Source organism: Oncorhynchus gorbuscha, linkage group LG26 (assembly GCF_021184085.1).
Source record: "Oncorhynchus gorbuscha isolate QuinsamMale2020 ecotype Even-year linkage group LG26, OgorEven_v1.0, whole genome shotgun sequence".
NCBI lineage: Eukaryota > Metazoa > Chordata > Actinopteri > Salmoniformes > Salmonidae > Oncorhynchus > Oncorhynchus gorbuscha.
The window spans coordinates 30,911,413-30,938,440 of record NC_060198.1 but is presented as its reverse complement, the minus strand read 5'-3'; the positions used below and the strand labels follow the sequence as shown (position 1 = coordinate 30,938,440).

At 39.8% G+C, this 27,028-nt stretch overlaps 2 protein-coding genes and 1 pseudogene across 2 annotated transcripts; all 3 read right to left on the bottom strand.

Moving 5' to 3' along the window:
- Nucleotides 1-618: 618 nt before the first annotated feature.
- Nucleotides 619-8,720, bottom strand: LOC124016006 (BTB/POZ domain-containing protein KCTD5-like). Its single transcript, XM_046331524.1, has 6 exons — nucleotides 8,315-8,720; nucleotides 6,832-6,940; nucleotides 6,517-6,608; nucleotides 5,975-6,070; nucleotides 3,506-3,631; nucleotides 619-2,877 (listed from the first exon to the last, which is right to left on the bottom strand). Exons 1-6 carry the CDS (start codon nucleotides 8,531-8,533, stop codon nucleotides 2,848-2,850), a joined length of 672 nt encoding a protein of 223 aa, XP_046187480.1. The 5' UTR covers nucleotides 8,534-8,720; the 3' UTR covers nucleotides 619-2,847.
- Nucleotides 8,721-8,996: 276 nt separating this feature from the next.
- Nucleotides 8,997-19,610, bottom strand: LOC124016443 (annotated as a pseudogene).
- Nucleotides 19,611-23,812: 4,202 nt separating this feature from the next.
- il21r.2 (interleukin 21 receptor, tandem duplicate 2) lies at nucleotides 23,813-26,693 on the bottom strand. Its single transcript, XM_046332069.1, has 9 exons — nucleotides 26,634-26,693; nucleotides 26,435-26,524; nucleotides 26,184-26,316; nucleotides 25,811-26,004; nucleotides 25,541-25,689; nucleotides 25,277-25,448; nucleotides 24,980-25,076; nucleotides 24,784-24,868; nucleotides 23,813-24,682 (listed from the first exon to the last, which is right to left on the bottom strand). Exons 2-9 carry the CDS (start codon nucleotides 26,502-26,504, stop codon nucleotides 24,278-24,280), a joined length of 1,305 nt encoding a protein of 434 aa, XP_046188025.1. The 5' UTR covers nucleotides 26,505-26,524; nucleotides 26,634-26,693; the 3' UTR covers nucleotides 23,813-24,277.
- Between the last annotated feature and the right edge of the window lie 335 nt (nucleotides 26,694-27,028).

The window sequence follows — 27,028 nt, the reverse complement described above, 5'->3', positions numbered from 1 at the left end:
TGTTTTAAATAGACACAGTACCTGTTAGCCAGAGATGACGTGCAGGAGCTTGCTGGGATTTGTAGTCTTGCATGATGTCTACTTTAATGCTAATTAGCATTTTTTTTCCAGATCTGAAAGAAAATAATGCTGAATATATTGATGAAAGTCACTTTATCTGATATTTACATTATCAGAACGTCACACCAAGGTAAGCCTTTTCAAAACACAGCCATTGTTTTGATTCTAAATTTCCCTATAGGAAAATGAATAATGGAAAAAACGATTGGAACCATTTATCGGTTTAACCGCTAGGTTTGAGGTATGACACCTCCACTTTGGGGCTCTATGAATAGCAGTTTCTGCCCATCATCATATTGAACAGTAGCTCAATATGATTTAACTCTGTGATGGACCAAACTTGAGTCTGTCATTTGATATTTATCTAACTAGGTAAGTCAGTTAAGAACAAATTATTATTTACAATGATGGCCTACCAGTGTCTAAATAGGTTTAGTTATTACCATATTTCCTTTCAAGTGCACCCTTGCTCTATACAGTACATCTAACATATTGATGACAGAGCCATGTGGTTATTTCTCTATGGCTCTGCAAGTTTGTTCAAATACAATACAAGAGTTGACTTCATTACCATTTATTGATTAAATCCACCAGATCTAGCATCACCATAATTTCCATTATCCTCAGTCAAAACATGCTATATATACAGAGTAAGCATAAAAAATATAAAACATTTGATACTAATATATTTGAACAGCAGTGATCAAATAACAATTGTCTGCCTCTGTTCATTTTTAAAATACATTTAACGGGAAACTGGAACAATGTCCCTTTAGAAACCCATAGCGGCCTCAGAGGGATCACATGTGTGTCTTGATAAGCATTCTAGAAAATAACAGTCAAAACAGGAGCTGAAGTGTCACAGTGGAGTGAAGTGGTGTCCTACAGAGCTGAGGGCATGGTGGAAGGTGCATCAGGCCAGGCATGCAATGGCTGACACCCCCTTCTGTGTTTAAGAATCTGCAGTCAAAGGACACCACACTAGACACACATGGCCCACACTGTTCAGAATGTCTTCACAGTCACTGCAGGGTGGACACAAGCAGTGAGCCCTTGTGGTTATGAGCATCACTGCAAGATTTCACATGCACTGTGAAGCATCAGAGGCACTTATCACCAGAAGACAACTCAATGACCAAGAAAAACTGTCTACGGAAATGTTGGAAAACTATCCGTCTGCGTACTAGATAAATGGCTGACAGCAACTACCTGGGTATCTGGGATATGTAAACACAGTAATATACAGATGTTTAAACCAGCCAAATTAGAGCATTGTGTCAAAATGGCAAGGTAGGTAAGATCCGGATTATAAAACACTAGACATGTAAACTTTACCTTGATCAGGCAACAGGAGGGGTCCAATTGACCTTTAGAGATTATAGCTTGTATTCCACTAGTTAAAGCCCTGTGTGTGTGTGTTAGGAAGAAAAAGCATACACTGATAACACATCTGAATATTATTATACTTTCTCTATGTACCACTCCTCATAGATATGCATGTAGACTACCGAATTTCCTTATCCCCGACAAAAGAAATTCAGATTAAAGTTGAAATTCAGATGTTGATTTGGTCATTGAACAAAGGCAACATTTTCCCAAAATAAATGTTTTCATATACTGACAATGTTAATGTATTCAATAAGTAGCTCAACTATCTACAAATTGAACCATGGTAATGACTACAGATTATAATATCCAATCTTTTCATCAATACATGACCAAAGCATCTTAGTTTAGGACTTGTATATTGAAAACTGCCAGTTGTGTAATTTTGCTTGGTATACAGCCCTGTCAAAGCTCAATATAGTCAAACCGCAGAAGCGTAAGGATTGTGTATACACACACACAAAGCAGATATGCACAAATTCATGCAAGAGACAAAAATGCTTCTTTCTCATGTAAAATGGAAAACAGGCCCTTTGCAACACCAGCCGATAAGTCACATGTCAATGTGAAAAAATGTGCCTATCAAATGGCTCTAGGTATAATGTCCTCTAAAATATAGCAATGTGTTCCCGTTCCACAGTGGCTGCCTAACAGGTAACCCAACTAAAACACACCAGAGTCTGTGGATGGAAGACAAGTTGTAGTCCTTTAACATCTGGCATTCCCTAACATCACTTCAACCTCATTATCATACAACCCTGGTAGAAGTAGTTATAATAATGTCCTCCTTCCCCCCCAAAAATGATAATGTGCAGGTTGAAGGGATATTTGGAAAGGGACATAAATAATCAGTTTAAAGATATGTAAAAAAATAAATAAACTTTCAATACAGTCTTCGCCTCTAACAAGACAGTATGAATCTATACAACTCCATATAAATAGTCTTAAATATTTAACTTTTAAAACATGCTTTCCAATTCATTTCTCAGAGGTTTGATTTTTGTATGTGAAGGACTGGCATAATGTAGTACGCACAGATGTTTGAAATAATGTCCCACCAGACAGTGCACACCCAATGCATCTTCCAAAACACTATTAGAGACCCTGAGTAAATGATGGACCAAGTATAAATGCTGTGGACAATATGATAAGTGATAAGGCCCTTCTCTCTGTGTGAGAATCTACAGTCCTGTTTTACTATGTAGGCCCAAAAACTGAGTAATGCTATCATTTTGCACATTTTGATTTGATGTCTGAAAAGAAAAATGGTGTGTACAATGTGTAGACTGCAGTTAGCCAGCTTCTTCAGCGTGCCATAACACTCCTCAGAATGTGATGTAGTTTGTGTCTTTATATCTGGACACCATAGTAGGACGCAATCCTAAGGACTGAACAGTCTCTTCACATTCTAGAGCCTTGTTCTTGAAGAATCTGCAAAAGAAAATGGTCAGAGTCAAAATAAGACGTTAAGGCCTATTTCAACAGATGTTCCAGAAAACCTTTGACAAAAAGTACTATGAGTTAGCATTTAACAGGCAGGAAGAAGCCTAAAATGTTTTTTTTTATTTATTTTATTATTTTTACCAGGAGACTGGAAAGCGGAGAGACTAAGGCTATGGAGAATTCCATGAACTGCAGAAGCTAGTGACAGGAGGTCATTAAATATTAACGTAGTTTAAATCATTATCGAGGCATTACTCTCGTCTAGATAATGATCAGCGGGATGCTCTCTATGTAATGGGCTCATAGGGATGAAGGGGCTCTTGGAGAAAGGTTTAAGGCCACAATGGCAGGGGTCTAAGCAAAATCTCACCCATTGTCCCCTTACATTCAAAGGTAGATACATTCATTGGCAAAATGTTTCTAACCATCCTTGTACTTGTCCTCTGAAGGAAATGCAGCATCCATGACCAATAAAAAAATGATGTATGAATTTATATTAGACAAAGCCATGTGAGACAACATGTATACCAAACTTGGTTTAACTCACAATACATGGTTGTAACAATGGTCAGGACGATGATGAAAGATGTTTTTGTTGCAGTGCTGGGATACTCACCTTGGCCTTTTCACTTGGTTCACTGCTTGTGCCGTATGATTGGTTATGTAGCTCCTTAGAGACAACACACAGGAACTCTGCCTGGTCTTCGTTTCCATAGTTATATGAGGAGCCAATACTGACCAACTGAGGGAGAAAAAAAGGGGGGACCAATGATAAGCGGAAATGGAGGAAAACTCCCCTGCGGACCTGGCATCCTTTCACTCCCTCCTCTACATTTTCCTCCTCTGTCTCCCTAAAGCCACTTTCTACCACGCTTAAATTCCAAGCATCTGCCTCTAACCCTAGGGACACACAATTAATCTTCTCCTTTCCCCCTTCTGAAGCTCTCTTGCCACCTTCTCCTCCCTCTGAGCTGCTCTTCCTCCCCCCTCCCCCCGCCTCTCCTCCATTGTCTCTGCAGATGATGCTCAACATCCCAGACCATTTTGAAAGAAGGTCGACAGGGCTCCACTGCTCTCTCCCTCTCCACTGGCTTCCAGTTGCTCTGACCCTTTCTCCCCTCTCTACCTCCCTCTCCAGATGAAATCTCGCTACACCAAGCTCAGCCCTTGCTCTCATAACCTCACATGTTCCTCTTAAATGTTTCTAAGGGACTACAGAAAGCATGCACACATGGGAAATCTAATATGTCCAACAGCTTGCCAGGCACAGTCAAAACAATGTAACAGATTACAGTAGACAATTTCTATTCTACTTAAGTTAAGCCTACCCCCTACTTTTTGAACATTCTGTTAAAAATCGCACAACATTTCAGCGTCCTGCTACTCATGCCAGGAATATAGTATATGCATATGATTAGTATGCGTGGATAGAAAACTGATGTTTCTAAAACTGGTTAAATCACGTCTGTGACTATAACAGAGCCTGTGTTTCATCGAAAAGCGCAAGAAAAACGGATCACCGAAAACTGGGAAAAATATCCATGCGCCACTTGCATGTATTGTCTATGGGAAACCAAATTACATGGGGCTGAGATTGCAAGTCCTACAGCTTCCACACGATGTCGCCAGTCTTGTCAATTGCCTGGGCTTTGTTTCTTGGTCAAACGAGTAAGAGAGAGCCCATTCCTTCCGTTCTCCGACAGGATGTTTTGGAGAAATTTTCGACCATGAGTTCAAGACGTGGAGCTATTGAATACACATCGCCCCGTGATCAATTTGATAGATTATTAACGTTTACTAATACCTAAAGTTGGATTACAAAAGTATTTCAAAGTGTTTTGTGAAAGTATATCGTCGACTTTTTTTATTTTAAAAAATGACGTTGTGTTTTAAAACGCTGTTTTTTCCTGGATCACACACTTTTCATAGATCGATATTTAGGGTATATGGACCTATTTAATAAATAAAAAAGACCCAATAGTGATGTTTATGGGACATCTAGGAGTGCCAACAAAGAAGCTCGTCAAAGGTAATGAATGTTTTATATTTCATTTCTGCGTTTTGTGTAGCGCCGGCTATGCTAATTATTTTGTTTACGTCCCCTTCAGGTATTTCGGGGTGTTGCATGCTATCAGATAGCTTCTCATGCTTTCGCCGAAAAGCATTTTAAAAATCTGACTTGTTGGCTGGATTCACAACGAGTGTAGCTTTAATTCAGTACCCTGCATGTGTGTTTTAATGAACGTTTGAGTTTTAACGAGTGCTATTAGCATTTAGCATAGCGCATTTGCATTTCCAGATGGCTAGATGGCACGCCTGCGTGTCGGGTGCGCTTAAGAGGTTAAGGATCTTTAATATATATATATATATATGCAAAAGTAACAAACACTGACTTATCTCAGACACCTGAGCACTTTGAGCTGTTACATTGCTCATTAATGTTTAGTATCCCTTGGATTAGACCACAGGGTGAAATCTGTCATTAAAGTGGTAGCTAATTCAAATAAACAGACTACACTATACAGTAGGTTCCCATTTTCACAAAGCTGCCACGAGCAGAATGCCTAACATTCTGTCACATTGCTGGCTCCCAAAAAAGGAAACGTGAGTAGCAGCCTGAGCCCACTCAGGGTCTTCCCCTCAGAACTCATAACACCCTGCAAGTCTAGAGAAATGCACCTATTACAGGGTGTCCTCTTGGATGAGCAGAAACAGCAACAACCCCCTTATCTGCTGTTCCATAAACATCAGACAAAATGTAACTCTTGCAACCTGGCCTCTGACAGAAACCAGTGTCTATTTGACCCAGACAACCATAGCACCTTTCGCGGATGGTCAGACGATTCAGACTTTCACAAAAATAAATACAGTACCACAATAACAGCTGTGTAACCAAATTATGCGGCAAGGTTGTATTTCACAAGGACTACAAATGAAGACGATTATAGTATTTATGTTAAACACTGAACTCAGCATCATCCGTGGACAGTAAATCAACCAACACAAGTCAAAGTGCAGCCAAGAGGAACATTTCTGAAAATAGGAGGCAGAACACTCCCCAATCTCTTCCTTTCAAGATAATTACCTGCTCAAACTTCCAACCATCTGACATGGTGGAAACCATTTGTGTTAGCTCCTCCTCTTGGCACTGCAAGACTCTGTAGACATGTTTTATAGGGAGCTGTAGAGAGAAAAAAGGCAATGTTAACTCACATGTAACAGAGCAGCAAGTGCTCTCAATAGGCTACATATGAATCTCCCATCCCTCCCAGAGCAAAGCATAGCCAATATGTGGCAATTCCTGACCTCATCTACCTGGCAAGGGTCAGGAGACTATGGACTAATGCCAATACATCAACAAGACCTGGAAATCCCAGTAGCTTAAGTGGAGCTTGTGCCCAGAGTCATTGCAGTGATAGACCATGTAAACAGAGGTGATCCTTGGGAGGGAGGGAGCTTGCCATGGATGTGCCTCTGGCCAGTAGTTAGAGGGCCTTAGAGGCAGCAAGGCCACCCCACTGCCCCCTTTAATATCCAGAGCTCTGTATTAGTGAGTACAACAGGACAGTCTCAGGGAAGAAAGAAATCACCCAGATAGCAATGGCAATTTTAGTCAAGCCCACACACCTGAACTGTTTTGCAGTCCCTCTCCCTGATTTTGTCTTTAATTAGCCTGATTAAAGAAGGGATATTGTAGAATTCAGCCTCTTCCAGTACACCTTGAGGGGAACAGAATGTATTTAACCAGTTATTAAAACCCCAATCATTGAAAACAACTATATATGCTAATGAGAACTGCTGTGGTTTTAAATGTAATGTGTGATTGTTAGCGTGTGACGTGTTGGAGCGAAAAAGAAACGTCAACAAAGATGACAGAATGACACAACTCTTCAGACATGTCTCAGCATATCCCAGAATGTCCCCAAGACATTGTCATCATACCTTCCTCGGCAAGGCCTCTATTGAGCACCAGTTTTCCATGCCTCAGGTAGTTGAGCACTGGACCAAAGTACGTTGGGTCCCGGTCTATCAAATAGGCACCCGTTTCATCCTGAAGAAAGAGAAGTCAATAACAATGAGAAAAGCAGATTATCAATAACAAAATCAGGGGAGATACCATTGACGATTTTTGTACAGTGACAAACATCGAAAAAGAACTGTGCAATCGCATAATAAGCCCATAGCCAATCCATGGATACAACAGCTCTGTGTCCAGAGCTTGGAGCAGCGCCAACATGGGGTAACTGACATTTAGCAGGTCTCATTATCCCTGAACAATCACCACAGCGGCCTTGCTCCAGCCTACACACACACACACACACACACACACACACACACACACACACACACACACACACACACACACACACACACACACACACACACACACACACCATCATTAGCAAGAATCAATACAGAGGGCAGAGATACATCTCCTTACCACATTACATTGGACAAATGAAGATTACAGACATTGGAGACTTTCACCTCAAATTCAAATGAGGAATGCTAATCGGCATAGTTTCGTAAATATCCTAGATAACTATGGGATGAAACTATTCTGCTGGGATACTGTGAATCTTTCAGAGCCCAAGACTCATTGCAAATGCACCTGTATGACCGAGCCAACTTGTCTTGTAAGGTCTTTTGCCAGCTTTTAAATGTCATCCTCCTGTTAAATGATTCATGGTGACCTTTGAGGGTTGGAAATCAGGATGGTAAACACTTTCAACATGTGGATTATCATACTTTCTCTTACAGGGGCAACGCTCCTTTTCCAGAGGGGGTGGGGGGAGCTCATTTGCACAATTGTAAATTATAAGCCCAATTATTTACAAACAAAAAAAATTATACACACAATTCATTGGTTTTGTCAACAATGTATTCTATGGTCCATTTGCGTGTAGGCGTTATTCTGATATTCACCAGCTAGATGGCTACAGTAACAGTTTGTGGTTGGCTGGATAACTAACTTGCCTGTTAGCGAGCTGACAGATACTAGTACTGTACTATATACACGAATGTTATCTTAGTACGAGTAGAAACGTGCTGTATTCCAAATTAATATTTGTTAGTTAGCTACTGTAGATCTGTGGTCAGGAGGGTTATCCAGATTAAAAACAGGAAAACAAACTAACGTTATTTAGCTAGTTAGTCAAGTTCTTTGGGAGTTAACGTTGGCCAGCTGAACTAACTAGCCTGTACTAGTAACGACATTAGTAGCTAACGTTGACCATCTAAGTTAGCTATCCGCTTGGCTTACTTCCTGGCTAAACAACGAAAATATTTAGCTAACTAATTAGTAAATCGGTCTGGATATGCTAGCTAGGTAACGTAAGTTAATGTTAGAACATTCACATGGTGTGTAAAACAGACAAAGGTTAGCTAGTTAACATTAGCCAACTAGCTAGACAGATATCCGTACCTTGTCAGAGTCGAGGTCGGGGTCGGCCTGGCACAGACGGTACAGGAACGATTTAGAGTCTCGGCACAACGTTTGTCTCGTTGTGAGAAAGTATGTCCCACCGACATTCAGACGGACCCATTTGGATGCCCCGATCCCAGGTAACTGCATTCTCTGTTCCGGAGACAGGGCGGGAAACTGGTCAACTGAGCCGCTGGAGTCAGGGCTCTTCTCCGCCATCCCGGCTCCTTGAACCTGGATGCGTCGCTAGCTAAAGTTACAGGAACTGAGTTGAAGCGGGCCGGGAAAACTGGGCAAGGCATTGTCATGAAGTACGGTAATCCAAGTTTGACAACCCCCACCCACCGGTTTCCAGTTTGTATTATACATCTGTCCGATTCCACAGTCAAAATTGGCTACAAATATATATATTTTAAGGTTAGGGTCAGGCATAAGTTTAGCAGTGTGGTTAAAGTTAACTTTAAAATAACATTTGAAGATAATAAATTGTAGAAATGGGCGGGGTTTATAACTTTGTAGCTACTGAAGCTAGTGATGACCCCTCCCCCCACTCCCTGCATCCTTCTCATAAGAATCATTTTGTAGTTGGAACTTCATGACTTCAAAAAAGGTTTGGTCCCCAAATAATCATACTGAGCCTTCACCCAAACTAAGTATAAATAAATACAGGACGTTTGCCAAAATCCCACATGCTTTTATTAACAAGCTTTATTTATTTTCCTTATATATATGCTGCATTCTTCCAATTAACAATTTTAAACTTGCACACAACAAAATAGGCCAGGCCCACATATATTTATGTAAAACATAACCATGTCACCATCCATAAATAAAATATAGATTGCAGCGAAAAGTAGCAAAATATCATCATTTACCATTATCAACTATTCACATTCAATTGATTTACATTTAAATTATGTAAACATGGACCCGGGACATTATCCAAATGATTACCACATTTGAACTGTTTGGATAACATGAGGATTAATCAGCAAAGGATAGAAGCCTAAAACAAATACAAAATATACATCTTACACCTTTACTTGCATCCCATTTTGTAAATCACAGCAATGGTCAGTAGAATAGACAAACAATATCTGTCTAACATTTACAATCAACTTCTCCTAGAAATGAGAACAGTCAAAAACAGGCTACAACATTCTCCTTTGCAATTTTGATGAACTGTTCAACCAACATCTAAGTCAACTCCTAATTTTTAAAGCAGCACCAGCCCATGTGGTTTGACCAAAGTTTATTCTCTGCTATAGAAGACAAATAGTTTAAGAGTACCAAGGCCACCTAGGGAAACCGACTTGTAAGCTACATTACAGCTAGGTGTTTTCCATCATTTATGAATTAACATCTTCATTCTCTGTCTCCTGTCATTACAGGGTAAGACCTGTCTTCAAAAGATAGTGTACCCAACCTACATGCATGAGTTAAAATGCGTGTTATAGATCTTTTGCCACACTTCTTGAATTTTGTTGCACCATTTGTCAGCATTCCCGCACGGGTCCATCAGATAGTATGTTCTGTTAGGCTGCAAAGAGGAGGATAGGTCACTGTTACTGATAATTTTATAAAGTGAGTTTTGTTAGCTAAAGTTAAGCTATTAATTGCAATAGACTAATTCATTACTGTATGGACAAAGAAGGTCTTGAAGTTCTTGGCCTCTGGGCGCAGTGCGGGGGACCAGGGGATCTCTCCTTTCAAAACCTTGTTAACTGGGTCCACATAGTAAAGGTGTGGTCCCTCGGTCAACAATAGCTGGCGCCGACGTGCAAACAGCCCCTGTAAAAGCAGAGAGTGATTCTCAGACATAAAAAATAAATCCATTGCCTGTAGGTAAAGTCAGTATGGTTCAAGATGTCCCAAATTGATTCGTGGCAGAAATTGAAAACAACTGCCAGAGGGCAGTATGTTACTTTAGTGTTGGAAGAGTACAGTATCAAGATATTCACCCCTCTCCTTCAAACTGAAAAATAGAACATTACTGCACAGTAATTTAGGATTACATAAATCCTTACCTTCCTTTTGTCCACTGGTCCCATCTTGAGGATCAAATTATTCTCCACAAACTGATTCCTTAAATACATAAATAAACAAAAGTGAATTCCCCAAATCTTTCTTGATTCAGTTCACAGTATATCATATTATTGTTGGCGTTGTATTGTCTTTAGGTAAAGTGCTTCATGTTTACAAGATATCAAACATAGAATTATGTAAATATTGTAAGTAAACATAGGAATCCCAACAGATGAGCATGAGATCATCAACTACAGTATGTGTCAATATTATGGTGAGATAATATTGACAGTTAATCAGTCTTCTGACACTCTGTCCACAAAAACATGTTTTGCTCACGAGTACATCGCTGCAGGCCTACCAGGGGTTTCTGCTCGTCTGCTTTCAAGCAGTAGCCGCTTCACCTCAGTGGAAAACTGCAGGTCCAGCTCAAAGGAGTTGTTGTCCAGGTCATGAATGTACTGCTCGATGTTGCTGTTGGGCCTTTGTGCGGGGTTGGAGTTGGGGATGGGACTGGGGTTGGCCACAAACAGTGGTTGAAAGGAGCTGGACTGGACAACCTGCATGTTGCTGAACTGGCTGAGGAGGTCATCATACTGTGGATGGAACCACATCATGATCAGGGTGTTTTCAGTACAGATTACAAAACAAGGACACACCAATTTGACATATTGGTGAAACAATATGCCACAAGGGTTTGTGTCAACCTTTAATCATAATATGTCAAGAGGGGAAAACCTACATTTCCATAATAGTCCTCATCATCCTCAGCCATGGCTGGCAGGTAGGGGGTGAGTTTGGGGGGTGTCTGTAGGTGAAGGTTCTCCCATGTGATGGCCTCAAAGAAAAAATGGGCTCTGAGAGGGTTGTACCCACCCATCTCCTCACAACCTAATCGGTTGGAGGGATCCAAGCACTACCACAAAAATAAAGCAATGCTTAGTTAATAATGACACTCATTGGGTCTTAGTATGGAACTGAGGAACAACATCCGAATGTATTTTAATAATTCATATGATTAGACTCACCAGAAGCTGTTCCACTAGATCCTTTGCATTAGGAAAGAATTTATCAGGAAATTCATACTCCAGTTTAATAATCTTCTGGAATTTCAGGTAGTCATTCCTGGTGAGCAAATAACACCATCAACCACATGGACAGACAGAAGATCATATGAGATTGCAAGGCACATTTTAGGACTTGTGTCATATTGATGTCTTCTATGGGGCTTGATTGCCTGGAAGTGGCAGATGTATACAGTATACACAACTGTCACTGTACTTGGCTTTGAAAGGGCTTTGAGGTAAATGTGTTGGTTCGTAGTTGAACCATGAAGCTGCTGCCATGTGACAGAGTGACTGGGGTTTATTCAAGCCTCCAGGCACTCAATACACAAACAAGTCATAAACACCACAGCCATAACTTCCTGTTATTTCACACACTGTTTTTAGACAGCGATAACAAATAGACTACATTGTTTACCAAATCACAAAGTGTGCTTCTGCAAAGCCCCTGACAATGACACTTCTCAAATAATAATAATGTATGATACGCAACTTACCCAGCTCTAAATGGCGGTAATCCTGCTACCAACTGGTAGATGATACAGCCTAAACCCCAAAGGTCAGAGCTAAAAGACACCAGAAAACATGACAGATTCAGGTAACTTCTTTCAGTGTTGGGTTGTATCATAGTGATGTGAACATGGCCAGAAATACACCAGTCTTGTTCCCGGCTGCATAAAGCATGGCAAGCGAGGCTAGAAGTGATACAGTAACAGAGAACTACACAGATAATATAATAATAATAATAATATATGCCATTTAGCAGACGCTTTTGAATGTTGGATTCAAATCAGGGTACTGAATGAATTCGAGTGAAACTACCTTTTGCAGGCAGATTTCTGAGTGAGTAGTTCTGGAGAAACATACTCAGCTGTTCCAACAAAGGAGTTTGCTCTGTCTGTAAAAGAAAACAATCATATGAACTATAAGTATGGACAAATTATTCACATGACACATTTGGTACCTTCACTGAAGATGTCTTTACTCAATTGTGCTTAAAATGGCACTATTGACCTATTAAAATTATATTCTGAGCACTGTATAACTAGAAATTTGCCTCCATATCTATGAAGCCCATAGAGACCATTGTGAATGTTCCTATAAATAACAAAAAACTATTTTGTTAGCCTTTAGAGAGGTATAGATAGATAAGTTAAAGGCAATACGATAAAGGGGTAAACAAACCAATGTACTGTACTTAGTCTATCAACAAACTGGAGGAAAATTACACAAAGACAAAGCAATATGTGTTAAATTACTTTGTGTACTATCTGATGAGAGTTGTTTTGCAGTTCCAAAGTCTGTTATTTGAATGTGCATGTCCTCATTCAGTAAAATATTCTCGGGTTTGAGGTCCCTGTAAAGAAAAAGCCACACCACTTAAAACCTTCAAATAGAATTCATATCATGACATTTTAACAATATTTTTGCCATTTTCACAGCCGGAATTATAACTACAATAGCTGGCAGTGGCATAAAAGGGCTGGGTTTTGAAGAATGAACAAGTGAGGGCTTGGCCACTCACTGGCCAATCAATGCGTTCCATGGCTTAATACGGCATGCGTTTGTCTCGAGTTCTGTTGGTTATTGACAGTCTGTGTTATCGTCACTTCCAATTCGTCTGGAGGCACAGAATATTCTTACGTCCTGGTCCATTTTGGATTGATACTAAAGTTTATTAAATAGCATAGGCTACAGTAACGAGTCTGCTCAATAGCCTATGTTTGGAGTGTTGGAAGTCAATATTGTTTTAATTGGTTTCAATGAGCCTAGCTTATATGTCTTTATGCGTCAAACTTTTCCTGAATAAATAAAAAAATACTAGGCTCCTGTAAATTGAGGGCGGCAGGGTAGCCTAGTGGTTAGAGCATTGGACTAGTAACCGAAAGGTTGCAAGTTCAAATCCCCGAGCTGACAAGGTACAAAATCTGTCGTTCTGCCCTTGAACAGGTAGTTAACCCACTGTTCCTAGGCAGTCATTGAAAATACGAATGTTCTTAACCGACTTGCCTAGTAAAATAAAGGTAAAAAATAAAATAAAATGTATTGTATGTGTGAGGCACGTCCTCAATAAGCGAAATATAGCTTAGGCCTACCATTGATACTGCATTATAGGACTGAATCATTTAAATATGTTTGGAGGAGTGAGTCTTTGGTAACCAGATGAGAGGCACTCTTTGGGGCTGGGGATCAATACTTGGAACAAGTGAAATGAAGTACGCAGGTAGGCATATGCGTGTGTGTTTTAGGATGCGCAGTATATTTTCAAAATCAAGTGTCTTTGCACGTCTATACAAAATACTAGACTCCTGTCGATTGTATCGTTACCTATGTGCTCGGCAGATTCTCGTAAATGCTTATATAGTATGCAAGTATGTGTATTGTGAATAATGAAAAATCAGAGGGCAAAAACTCAAATGTTTACTCAGCGCAAGCGAGCTGATGTTAGTCAGGTAAATTGCCGAACCTGGCATTGGGTCTAGAAAATGCCAGTGTGCCAGTTTTTACATGATGACATTGCAAAATAACGGGAGTTTGACACTTGCGCCTCCTTAGCGGCAGCCGAAAATAGAACCCACAATTTCTAATCAAGGAACATTATAAAACTTCCATTAAAAAAAATATATACAACAATATCAAATAAATGAACGTTTGTCAAACTTAATAATACATTGTGTAATTGGTCTTACCTGTGAATTATGCCTTTAGAATGCAAATACTGTAATGCACATACTATTTCAGCAGAGTAGAATCTAGTGCACGTCTCATCGAAGGAGCCTATTTTGCGAATGTATTTTAGTAATTCCCCATTTCTTGCATAGCTTATGCCAAAATCTAACAGGAGGCCGTTAAGGATAATGGTACTAAGATCACAAAATAGATGAGGCCAGATATTATTATGTAGAAGTCTTGAAGTAGCCCATGTTCTGATCATTTCAAAGGATACACAACCTTTTCGCATCTTGAAATGTGAAGTAGAGCTTGACGATAAATGGATGGTCTAAGCTTGACATGATATCCCTCTCTCGCGTCACGCAATGTGCCTTGTTCTCCTTCTGGATGTGCACCTTCTCCAGAATCTTCACTGAAACACAATTCAAACCGATATGCTTCACTCTGTGTTTATGACTGAATGAAATTCCAGTTTCCTCCCTTCAAAGAGCATTATTGTTCAGCAAAAATGCATTTAAGTTATAAGCAGAATCCAGGACAGTCATTTGAATGCCACTTGAGGATCATCAGCATCATGCAACAAGTGAAAACAAATTTGCAGTGTCTTACTAGCATATTCCTTCCCTGTGGCCTGTTCTCTTGCCAGCACAACCTGAAACAAGTTTGCAATCAAAAAATATATTTGTCTAACAATCCATCAACCCTTTACCAACAATAAAAGTAATTAATATGACTGCAACTGTAATCTGTAAGCCCCACACACAAAATACAACACCATAGAAAATGTATGAGGACTTACTGTTGAATAGGAGCCTTCTCCTAGAATTCGACCAAATTTGAAGTCCTCTGGCTGCTTTCCAAGCGTTGGGGAGGCTTGAGGGCCCTCCATTCCTAGGTGGAGGAACAAACTGGAGTCCAGGTGATTCTTACCATAGAAGGTGGAGGGGAGGAATTACAGGATGATGCTGGACAGAATAGGAACGGCAATCATACCTTAAAGGATCTACAGAGACAGAAAAACAACAGTCACATAACAAAAAAACAAAGCTACACCACACTTTCCCTCCCCCCTCACACACACACACACACACACACACACACACACACACACACACACACACACACACACACACACACACACACACACACACACACACACACACACACACAAAGAAAACCACCATACAGCGAGTAACCCACAGCTGATAAACTAGCGTGCTGCTTCCGCACAGGGAGGGTTCTTGTTTATGTTTTTTTTTCACGCATGACTGCAGGTGCTGTTCCAATTCCTTATAATTACCATTTCATTATTTGAGAAAGACTCCAAGAGAGAAAGGGTCTTTAATATATGAGATATCTACTGCAGCCCTCATCCTCCACATACAACACATTCTGTCAAAGATCCCCAAAGCACACACATCCCTGGGTCGCTCCTCTTTTCAGTTCGCTGCAGCTAGCAACTGGAACGAGCTGCAACAAACACTCAAACTGGACAGTTTTATCTCAATCTCTTCATTCAAAGACTCAATATGGACACTCTTACTGACAGTTGTGGCTGCTTTGCGTGATCTATTGTTGTCTCTACCGTCTTCCCCTTTGTGCTGTTGTTTGTGCCCAAGAATGTTTGTACCCTGTTTTGTGCTGCTGCCATGTTGTTTTGCTACCACTTTGTTGTCATGTTGTGTTGCTACCATGCTGTGTTGTCATGTGTTGCTGCCATGCTTTTTAATTTAACCTTTATTTAACTAGGCAAGTCAGTTAAGAACAAATTCTTATTTACAATGACAGCCTACCAAAAGGCCTCCTGCAGGGACGGGGGCTGGGATTAAAAATATATTAAATAAAAATATAGGACAAAATACACATCACGACAAGAGACAACACTACATAAAGAAAGACCTAAGACAACAACATAGCATGGGGCAGCAGACAGCCTAGTGGTTAGAGCATTGGGCCAATAACCGAAAGGTTACTAGATTGAATCCCGGAGCTGACAAGGTAAAAATCTGTCGTTCTGCCCCTTAACAAGGCTTAAATCTGTTCCTAGGCCATCATTTTAAATAATAATTTGTTCTTAACTGACTTGCCTAGTTAAATAAAAGGTTAGATATATATATATTTATGTATATTTTTTGTGTTTTTTTAAACATTAATAGCTGTTGTTTATCTTATAGAATATTGTCCTGGGACAATCATGAAAATATGGTAGCAAGTTACTTTCATTAATTATTTTTATTAGGCTAAGTGATCGTTGACTTAAGCTACAACAGAAAACACAAGGTTTAGAGACACTGGTGAATGAGTCCATTGAGAGAAGCAACCATCAAAACAATAGAAACACAAGCAGCATTGCGCCCATCCCTAGCAGCACATATCCAGTTTTTTTGTGCAGGGCAGGGTTCCCCAACTGGCGGCCGAATTTGGCCTGCATTTCATTTTATTTGCCCCCCAAGTTCTGAGCAACCCCCCCCCCCAAAAGACTAATAACAACAGCAAATCAGCTCCAAGTGATTTTTAATTTTGGAGATCCTTCCCATCGTATTCCCACCCATAATAGAGATACTGTATATTTGATCGTATACAAAATGTAAGCAATGTTATTGAAATATACAGTACCAGCGAAAAGTTTGGACACCCCTACCCATTCAAGGGTTTCTTTATTTATACTATTTTCTACATTGTAGAATAGTCAAGACATCAAGTATGAAATGTTTATTTAAATGTTTTACAATGTAATCTTTATTTAACTAGGCAAGTCAGTTAAGAACAAATGTTTGTTTACAATGACGGCCTACACCGTGATACAGCCTGGAATAGAACCAGGGTGTCTGTAGTGACGCCTCAAGCACTGAGATGCAGTACCTTAGACCGCTGCGCCACTCGGGAGCCCGGTTATTTGTGTTATTTGTGGAAATGACACGTATGGAATCATGTAGTAACCAAAAACGTGTTAAACAAATCAAAATATAATTTATAAGGCCTCTCGGGTGGCACAGTGGACTAAGGCACTGCATCACAGTGCTAACTGTGCCACCATAAGACTCTGGATTCGAGCCCAGGCTCTGTCACGACCGGGAGGTCCATGGGGCAATGCACAATTGGCCTACAATCGTCCGTGTTAGGGAGGGTTTGGCTGGTAGGGATATCCTTGTCTCATCGCGCACTAGCGACTCCGGTGGCTGGTATCCGGGTTGGATGCGCGCTGTGTTAAGAAGCAGTGCGGCTTGGTTGGGTTGTGTTGTGTTTCGGAGGACGCATGGCTCTCGACCTTCGTCTCTCCCAAGCCCGTACTGAAGTTGTAGCGATGAGACAAGATAGTAACTACTAACAATTGGATACCACAAAATTTGGGAGAAAAAGGGGGAAAATTCAACAACAAAAAATATACATATAATTTATATTTTTCAAAGTAGCCACCTTGATGACAGCTTTGCACACTCTTGACATTCTCTCAACCAGCTTCACGAGGTAGTCACCTGGAATGCATTTCAATTAACTTTTAAAAAGTTAATTCCTGGAATTTCTTTCCTTCTTAATGCATTTGAGCCAATCAGTTGTGTTGTGACAAGGTAGGGGTGGTATACAGAAGATAGCCCTATTTGGTAAGAAGACCAAGTTCATATTATATCAAGAACAGCTCAAATAAGCAAAGAAAAATGACAGTCCATCATTACTTTAAGACATGAAGGTCAGTCAATGCGGAACATTTCAAGAACTTTGAACGTTTTTTTTCAAGTGTAAAAACCATCAAGCTCTATGATGAAAATGGCTCTCATGAGGACCGCCACAGGAAAGAAAGACCCAGAGTTACCTCTGATGCAGAGGATAAGTTCATTAGAGTTAACTGCACCTCAGATTGCAGGCCAAATAAATGCTTCTCAGAGTTTAAGTAACAGACACATCTCAACATCGACTGTTCAGAGAAGACTGCGTGAATTAGGCCTTCATGGTCGAATTGCTGCAAAGAAATCCTCACTGGAGGACACCAATAAGAAGAAGACTTGCTTGGGGCAAGAAACACAAGCAATGAACATTAGACCGGTAGAAATCTGTCCTGTGGTCTGATGAGTCCAAATTTGAGATTTTTTTGTTCCAACTGCCGTGTCTTTGTGAGACGCAGAGTAGGTTAATGGAGGTTCCACTGTGGAGTATGGAGGTGGTGATGTGATGGTGCTTTGCTGGTGACACTGTCACTGATTTATTTAGAATTCAAGGCACACTTAACCAGCATGGCTACTACAGCATTCTGCAGCGATATTCCATCCCATCTGGTTTGCACTTAGTGGGACTATCATTTGTTTTTAAACAGGAAAATGACCCAACACACCTCCAGGATTTGTAAGGGCTATTTGACCAAGAAGGAGAGTGATGGAGTGTTGCATCAGATGACCTGGCCTCCACAATCACCCGACCTCAACCAAGATGGTTTGGGACAAGTTCGACCACAGAGTGAATGAAAAGCAGCCAACAAGTGCTCAGGATATGTGGGGACTCGTTCAAGATTGTTGGAAAAGTATTCCAGGTGAAGCTGGTTGAGAGAACACCAAGCGTGTCCAAAGCTGTCATCAAGGCAAAGGCTGGCTACTTTGAAGAATCTCAAATATTATATTTATTATATTTGTTTAACACTTTTTTGTTACTACATGATCCCTTATGTGTTATTTCATAGTTTTGATGTCTTCACTATTATTCTACAATGTAGAAAATAGTACAAATAAAGACAAAACCTTGAATGAGTAGGTGTGACCAAACTTTTGACTGGTACTGTATATTTGAATAAAACATAATAATTTCAATGTTTGGGCTTCTTGCTGTACATTTTTAGTCTACAAATGATCACATAACAATAATACATTAGTAAAAATAAACTCTTTAATCCCACCCCTCTGCCACGCTCTGCCCATCCCACCTATCATCATAGACCACTCTCGTTTTGTTTCCAAGTGCCATATATTTTTCAATTGTGCTGTGATGTTTTACATACATTTTGAACCTTTCTAATCGTATAGTATTTACAGATTGTGAGCCAAAGATAAAAACCTTTCCTACGAGTATTATTATATTATTTATTGACTGACTGGATAAATAAATCAATTGTGCGGCAGTTTTTACATGACGAAATTGCAAACGAACACTGTTTAACATGCTTTCGACACTTGCAACTCCTTAGCACAAGCCGAAAATAGAGCCCACAATTTCTAAACAAGAAACATAAAACTTCCATTAAAAGTTATTCAAAGATACAAAAATATTTATTTAAATCATGTTTATGTCAAACTTAATAATACATAGTGAAATTGGTCTTACCTGTGAATTATACCTTTAGAATGCAAATAGTGTAATGCACATACTATTTCAGCAGAGTAGAATCTGGTGCACAAATTATTTGTTGTTATTTTCTGGCCCCCTGACCATCCACTCAAGAAAAAAAACAGCCTGTGACTGAATCTAGTTGATAATCCCTGGTGTAGGGTACTTTCCACTCCAGACACCTGCCACAGAAGACAGTGCTCCAACAACACCATGACAAAACTATAAACCACAGAAACCAGAAGGGTATGTCCCTTTGCACATAGAAATGTACAATTTAGAAGAAAACAGCTCTTACTGTAAAAACAAAAAAGTTAATAATTAACTGGGACAATCAAAGCCATCTGTCCTAGAGACAGGAAATCATAGCCTAGTCTAACCTCCAAAGCAGTAAACAAGCCAATAAACGTAAATTACCTGTGTTCTAGGAAACTTAAACACAAGGTCATGAATCTGTATTTTTAAACAACGTTATTTTATGAACAGATTAAGATCATTGTGGTTTCCTGTTGTGACACGTCTTGCCTAGGTGAGAAAGAGAGCTTCTTTAAATGTTTGTGTTCAAGGTTATCCATAGAGCCCCACAGTGGAGGTGTCATAATACCCATAAAACCTAGCGGTCAAACATGGAAATGGTTAGAATCGTTTTCTACCATTCATTTTTCCCATAAGGGATTTTAGAAACACTTCAAATAAGGGCTGTGTTTCGTGTAGGCTTACCCTGGCGTGATGTTTTCATAACCATGTAAATCTCTCTTGGACAAGGCCACTTTTATCAATATATTAACTACCGTTCAAAAGTTTGGGGTCACTTAGAAATGTCCTTGTTTTTGAAAATTGTCCATTAAAATCAAATCAAATTGATCAGAAATATAATGTAGACATTGTTAATGTTGTAAATGACTATTGTAGCTTGCAACGGCAGATTTTTAATGGAATATCTACATAGGCGTACAGAGGCCCATTATCAGCAACCATCACTCCTGTGTTCCAATGGCACGTTGTGTTAGCTAATCCAAGTTTATTATTTTAAAAAGGCTAATTGATCATTAGAAAACCCTTTTGCAATTATGTTAGCACAGCTGAAAACTGTTGTGCTGATTAAAGAAGCAATAAAACTGGCCTTCTTTAGACTAGTTGAGTATCTGGAGCATCAGCATTTGTGGGTTTGATTACAGGCTCAAAATGGCCAGAAACAAAGAACTTTCTTCTGAAACTTGTCAGTCTATTCTTATTCTGAGAAATGAAGGCTATCCCATGCAAGAAATTGCCAAGAAACTGAAGATCTTGTACAACGCTGTGTATTACTCCCTTCACAGAACAATTTGGCTAGAACCAGAATAGAAAGAGGAGTGGGAGGCGAGGCCCTGGTGCACAACTGCGCAAGAGGTGTCCATTAGAGTACATTAGAGTGTCTAGTTTGAGAAAGACACCTCACAAGTCCTCAACTGGCAGCTTCATTAAATAGTATCCGCAAAACACCAGTCTCAACGTCAACAGTGAAGAGGCGACTCCGGGATGCTGGTCTTCTATGCAGAGTTGCAAAGGAAAAGCCATATCTCAGACTGGCCAATAAAAAGAAAAGATTAAGATGGGCAAAAGAACACAGACACTGGGCAGAGGAAGATTGAAAAAAAAGTGTTATGGACAGACGAATCTAAGTTTGAGGTGTTCGGATCAAAGAACATTCATGAGATGCAGAAAAAATGAAAAGATGCTGGAGGAGTGCTTGACGCCATCTGTCAAGCATGGTTGAGGCAATGTGATGGTCTGGGGGTGCTTTGGTGATGGTAAAGTGGGAGATTTGTACAGGGTAAAAGGGATCTTGAAGGAGGGCTATCACTCCATTTAGCAACACCATGCCATACCCTGTGAACGGCGCTTAATTGTAGTGATTTTCCTCCTACAACAGGACAATGACCCAAAGCACAGCTCCAAACTATGCTAGAACTATTTAGGGAGGAAGCAGTCAGCTGGTATTCTGTTTATAATGGAGCGGCCAGCACAGTCACCAGATCCCAACCCTATTGAGCTGTTGTGGGAGCAGCTTGACTGTGTGATACGTAAGAAGTGCCCATCAAGCCAATCCAACGTGTGGGAGGTGCTTCAGGAAGCATGGGGTGAAATCCATTCAGATTACCTCAACAAATTGACAACTAGAATGCCAAATTATGCAAGGCTGTAATTGCTGCAAATGGAGGATTCTTTGATGAAAGCAAAGTTTGAAGGATGCAATTATTATTTCAATTAAAAATCATTATTTATAACCATGTCAATGTCTTGACTATATTTCCTATTCATTGTGCAACTCATTTCATGGAAAACAAGGACATTTCTAAGTGACCCCAAACTATTGAACGGTAGTGTATTTTTGGCTCTATTTACTCTCATATTTAAAAAATGCTAATTAGCAGCAAAGTAGACATGCAAAACTACAAATCCCTGAAAGGTCCTACACGTCATCTCTAGCTGACTCCTTTGCTAACAGGTCAATTTAAAACTTGCACAAAACAGTTCACAGAATTGTAAATTTAAAGAAACGTAGCCAAATGATTAATTTTTACTTTTAACTAACATTAGATAGGTAATCCAGAGATTCTTACCTTTGCCTCGATTCGGCAGTCTCGCCCAGATCATCATGGCATTTATAGTTATTTATCATAGCCACATTAGCAGCTAATTAGCATTTCAATTTTGGGGGGGTTAATCCAGGCGAATATATTGATAAAAGTCACCTTGTCCTTAGACCTAGAGAGATTGACACGGTTATCAAAACATCACACCAGGGTAAGCCTGTGTCTCTAAAATCCTCTATGGGAAGAATGATGAATGGTGGAAGAACAATTGGAACCGTTTCTCTGTATGACCGCTAGGTTTTATGGGTATAATGACTGTGGTACTATATGACCCTATAATATTACAGCTCTCGGGAGGACTGTAGCCTTCTGTATGTGTATGGATAATTAGTCTCCATCAGGGAACTAGATTCAGTTTCCTTTCTTGTGTGGATGGTCAGGGGGCCGAGACATAATTACAAACAATTTGTAGACTAAAAATTGACCGCAAGAAGCCCAAACAGATATATTTGACTAAAACATAATAATTTCAAACCTTGCTGACATTTGTATACGATCAAATACAGTGTATCTTGCTATTGTGTGTGGGAATACTTTGGAACAGATTTCTTAAATTAAAATAACTTGGAGCTGATTTGTTTTTGTTAAACAGTCTTATGTCCAACCATTTAAAAAATAAATAATAATAATCTTGCTCAGAACACTGGGAGGGTGGGGCAAATAAAATATGGGCCAAATTCGCCAGTTGGGGCACCCTGGCCTACGTCCTCTGCCAAGAGGTCTGACCTTTATGGCACAGGTCGGTGGTAATAACCTAGCAGATAACCAAAACCAACAACATTGCTATGTTAAATTAACAATCCTTCTAGATGTAACATTACACTAATGTAAAGAGATGGCTGCAGAAGCATAAGCCTATACAGATTTAGCCGAATAAACTCAACGATGTATGATCTATTTGAGCCTATTTGAGCTAATAACGTTAGCGTGGGCAGACTGTAGAGCCGACGTCACATAAAATAACGTTTTATACAAAAACGACGGATTTCAGCACCCAAAGAATAGCCCGCATTTACACAGGACAATGTCATTTGTAAATGCTGACTATCCTTTGGGTGCGGAAATCCGTAGTATAAAAAAAAAAAACTGAACTCGGAACTCCAGTCCGCCCACAACTAGACGCTGCTCAACTCCATCATCGTTGAGTTTAGTCGGCTAGGGCTGCCACAGTTTGAAAAGTGTTGGTCTGTCAATTAGACATCTTTGCAAGACAAATTTGAGAAGACATCTGCACACACGGATGTGCTAAGGTAGAAATATAGCTAACGTTAGCTAGTACCAGTGCTAGCTGCTGACTGTTAGACCCAACACCGAACATGAAAGTGAATCTTACCCGCACACGCTAAGCTGCCAAGCTAACGTTAGTAGTATATGGTCACCATTGCCTGACTTTCACCATTACCACAACCAACTGACAGTTAATGCAACACAGGCAGATACTCACTATCTGGCCAGTGATTACTTGCTGACATGGATGGAAGTCCTAAAGCAAGCTAGCTACATACTGGGTTCATGTCCCGAAACATGACGTCATATCACAACAAAACATTTGACTCTCGTTCATTTGTAGCACGCGCATATGTTTTGAAATTGCACTAAGAATGAAAGATGAAGCAAGTTGAAGACCATTGGTGGGCTGGCTATACATATATATTGTTGCAATTGCCTCTGATAAGTATAGCTACTCATCCACTGTTTTGCGAAATAGAAAACGACACAAACCATACGTCAATGTATTAATTTATTTACAATAGCGAACAAGTATGTAATACAAGACAAATTGAAGGACATAATAATTACAGGATTATTAAACTACTTTCGAAATATTACATATAGATGAAATTGTTCATCCAAGAAACTGCACCTCGCCAATTTATCCTATAGATAGTAGCAAGTGTTGAGTCGCAGCGTCCTCTGGTGGTTATCTCACATACTGAAGGATCAATGGCTCTAGTGCCATCAGTGCAGACAAATTATGAAATGAACTGGTCCAAAATAGCTATTTAAGCTATCAAACAATTGATATAGTAATTAAAAAATGTACATTATTTCAAACAGACAAAACACACTTCATTACAGTATAGTATACACAATTCTACATCAGAATTACAAATAAGAAACCACTTCACTCAGTGGCACAGGTTTCCTCCTTACCTGGTCCCTCTATGCAATAACTCTTCAAGGGATGAGTAGAGACCTCTTTGGGCACAACAGTGGGGATAAAACCTTTAGAGGTTTCGTGTAGGATACAGTAATCAGTACAACGTGCATTCTGGCTCACTAGATACAGGACTATTAGGCAAGCTGCTGTCTGGGCTGAGTGTTAAGTCCTCGCATCCAGAGTCCCCCTCGCAGGTGACCGAAGGGTCCTGAGAGAAAGAGGTGACCATCGCTCCAAACTGGAGCTCTAGGGGAGAGCAGGGCAGCTGGGTGTAAGGGTTTTCCCCTGGACCATTTCCATTTGGACTGTGACTGCAGACCCAGTCCATCACTAAGGGACCAACATGGGGAGTGTGAACTTGTGCTAGGGGATATGGTGTTGAAGCTGAGCAGTCCTGGTCCTCTGCTATAGGTTTGGCCTCAATAATCAAAGTATCGATGGTCAGGAACTCTTCTGGTTTGTATGTTGGTATCAGATTGCACTCTGACTCAAGCCAGTCCTATAGAGAAAAATGTATTCAAGTATAAACTTTATCCCAGGGACCATTTTGTAAATGTTATGAGGACCACTTTGGGGAAATAATTAATTAGTCGACTTTACCTGGACATGTTTGTTATAATCTTTGTTGAGAGGTTGGAATAAAGGGGCTGGGCTTGGAACATCATAGAAAGATTTTATCTTCATTCTATGGCACAAATTATTATAAATGATTTGTCTGTGTGCTTCCAAATCAGCCTCGCTTTCTCATGACACAATTTTAAAGTATTTGTATGGTGTTTCTGAAGAAGACCGTTACCTTATAGTGGGGTTGTAAAATCCAAACAACAGAACTCCAGCAATCACACAACCTGGAAATACAAACTTGCTGAGGACAAGGACTATAGTTGGTTCTGCTGAAGGAGAAACATAGTATATGCATCAATGGCTGTGTTTAGAGAAGCAGCCAAATTCAAATATTTTTCCCACTAATTGGTTTGTCTAAACGCAACCTCAATGGTTTCTCCATAGCATATTTTGGGACAATAACAAAGAGGAGATAGGTAAGAGTGGTATATGCTTTAACTAGTTTGTCTCCAAAGCAGATATCTCCCACCTTCCTTTGCATAAGTCCTCAATTGCACCAATGCACTCCACGGACTCCAATGTCCTTTATATCCAGAGGACTTATATAGCTCAGATCTGACTTTCAGAACATATGTGGTATCTGGCTTAAGTCCAGATCTATCAATTAAAATAGATTTGTTTTGAGGGGACACACAAAACACCTGAGAAACAAAAAATCCAGGAAACAATTAATCAAACAACCATTGACTTGAACAAGACATTGAAGCATGACTTCTATTACAATGTACTTTACCTCGCCCTTATCGCCAGGGTATTTGTAGAAGCAGAGTTGGTAATGGAACTCTGTTAAATAAGGATGGTGTTCATATCCACTTTGCCAAGTGCATTTGTAACCCTCTAAAGTCCGCTGGACAGCGAGATGACTTGGAGCTGTTGGTTGAACTGATGACAAAGAGTTAGTCATTGTACTTATTTGTCAGCTAAATATATTTTGCACAATCATAATTATTTCATGCAATTTTCCATGAATTGCAAATCAATATAATCTTCACAGGGAACTTACTATTTTTGGATGGTTCGAAGTCTGTCAAGTTATCATAGTTTGATTGGCAGTCAATGTTATAACAAAGACGCACATTGAAACAGTCCACGCTATTAAATGAAGCGTCGTTATACCTTACATTCTCATCAAAATCAGCCACAAATGTGCAACCATAACTGTCCCCCATCTCCACCAGTGGACATTTGAATGTGTTCCTGTGGGGGAAATAAATCATGATTTTTGTGATTCAAATGATATTAGTAATTATTTATCCTCAGCATAATCATTTTTGTTCTCATTTAATGTTGCGTATTTGTCTCTCCACTTCATGCAATGGACAGAACCAAGAGATTCAGAACATAAGAATCCGTCATCATCACACAATAAGACTCACCCAGCTTCATCAGGCCAGATGAAATTCAACCAGTAGTGGGTGTTGTTGACATCTGCAGGCTCGTCAGTGATGTTCAAAGTACAGGTAATTGTAAACCAATAATCAGATACACAGGCGAGTCGATCTGTCATTTCTGGGAAGAAACACACCCTTTTATCACAACCCATGTCACCTATGTTATGAGCTTTTATTCCTGGACATAAATCTGAACATAAACAAAATGGACAGTACAATGGAATCTTGTACAGTACTTCCAGAAGAACAGCCCTCTGATAGTTGGATGATGTTCCAAACTGCACAAAGTGCCAGTAGAAGCTTCATCTTAGCATGAGTCGGTAAGGCTAAACCAGGAAAAACATTCTTAAGTCATGTATAACGTGCAAATTATGTATTTTACCGTAATGTAGAAAGTACACAATGGAAAACAGTTCTGAGAAAGGTCCATACTACCTTGTACGTGGGTCTTGTGGATAGGGCATCTCTCAGAGAGAATGAATGAGTGCGTGAAGTCAAGCATCATAACGTGATGAGAGGAAGTCACATCCTGTTATCATATGAAAGCTGTTCGCTTTTCCACGCCTTCTTCGTGCCTCTGTGACGAAGTTGATTACTATCTAATTGCTCAAATTAACCCATCATAACATTTATGAACATATGTCTAATATTTTCTATTTCACATTGCACTCTTGCAAAAAAAAAGAAAAAAAGTGTTTTGTGTTGGTGTATAAGTCATACTGTCACGTTCGTTGAATGGATGAGACCAAGGCGCAGTGTGAGATGAATACATCTTTAATAAGACAAAGAACACTTAAACAAACATGAGGAATATATGATGAGTCCAGACA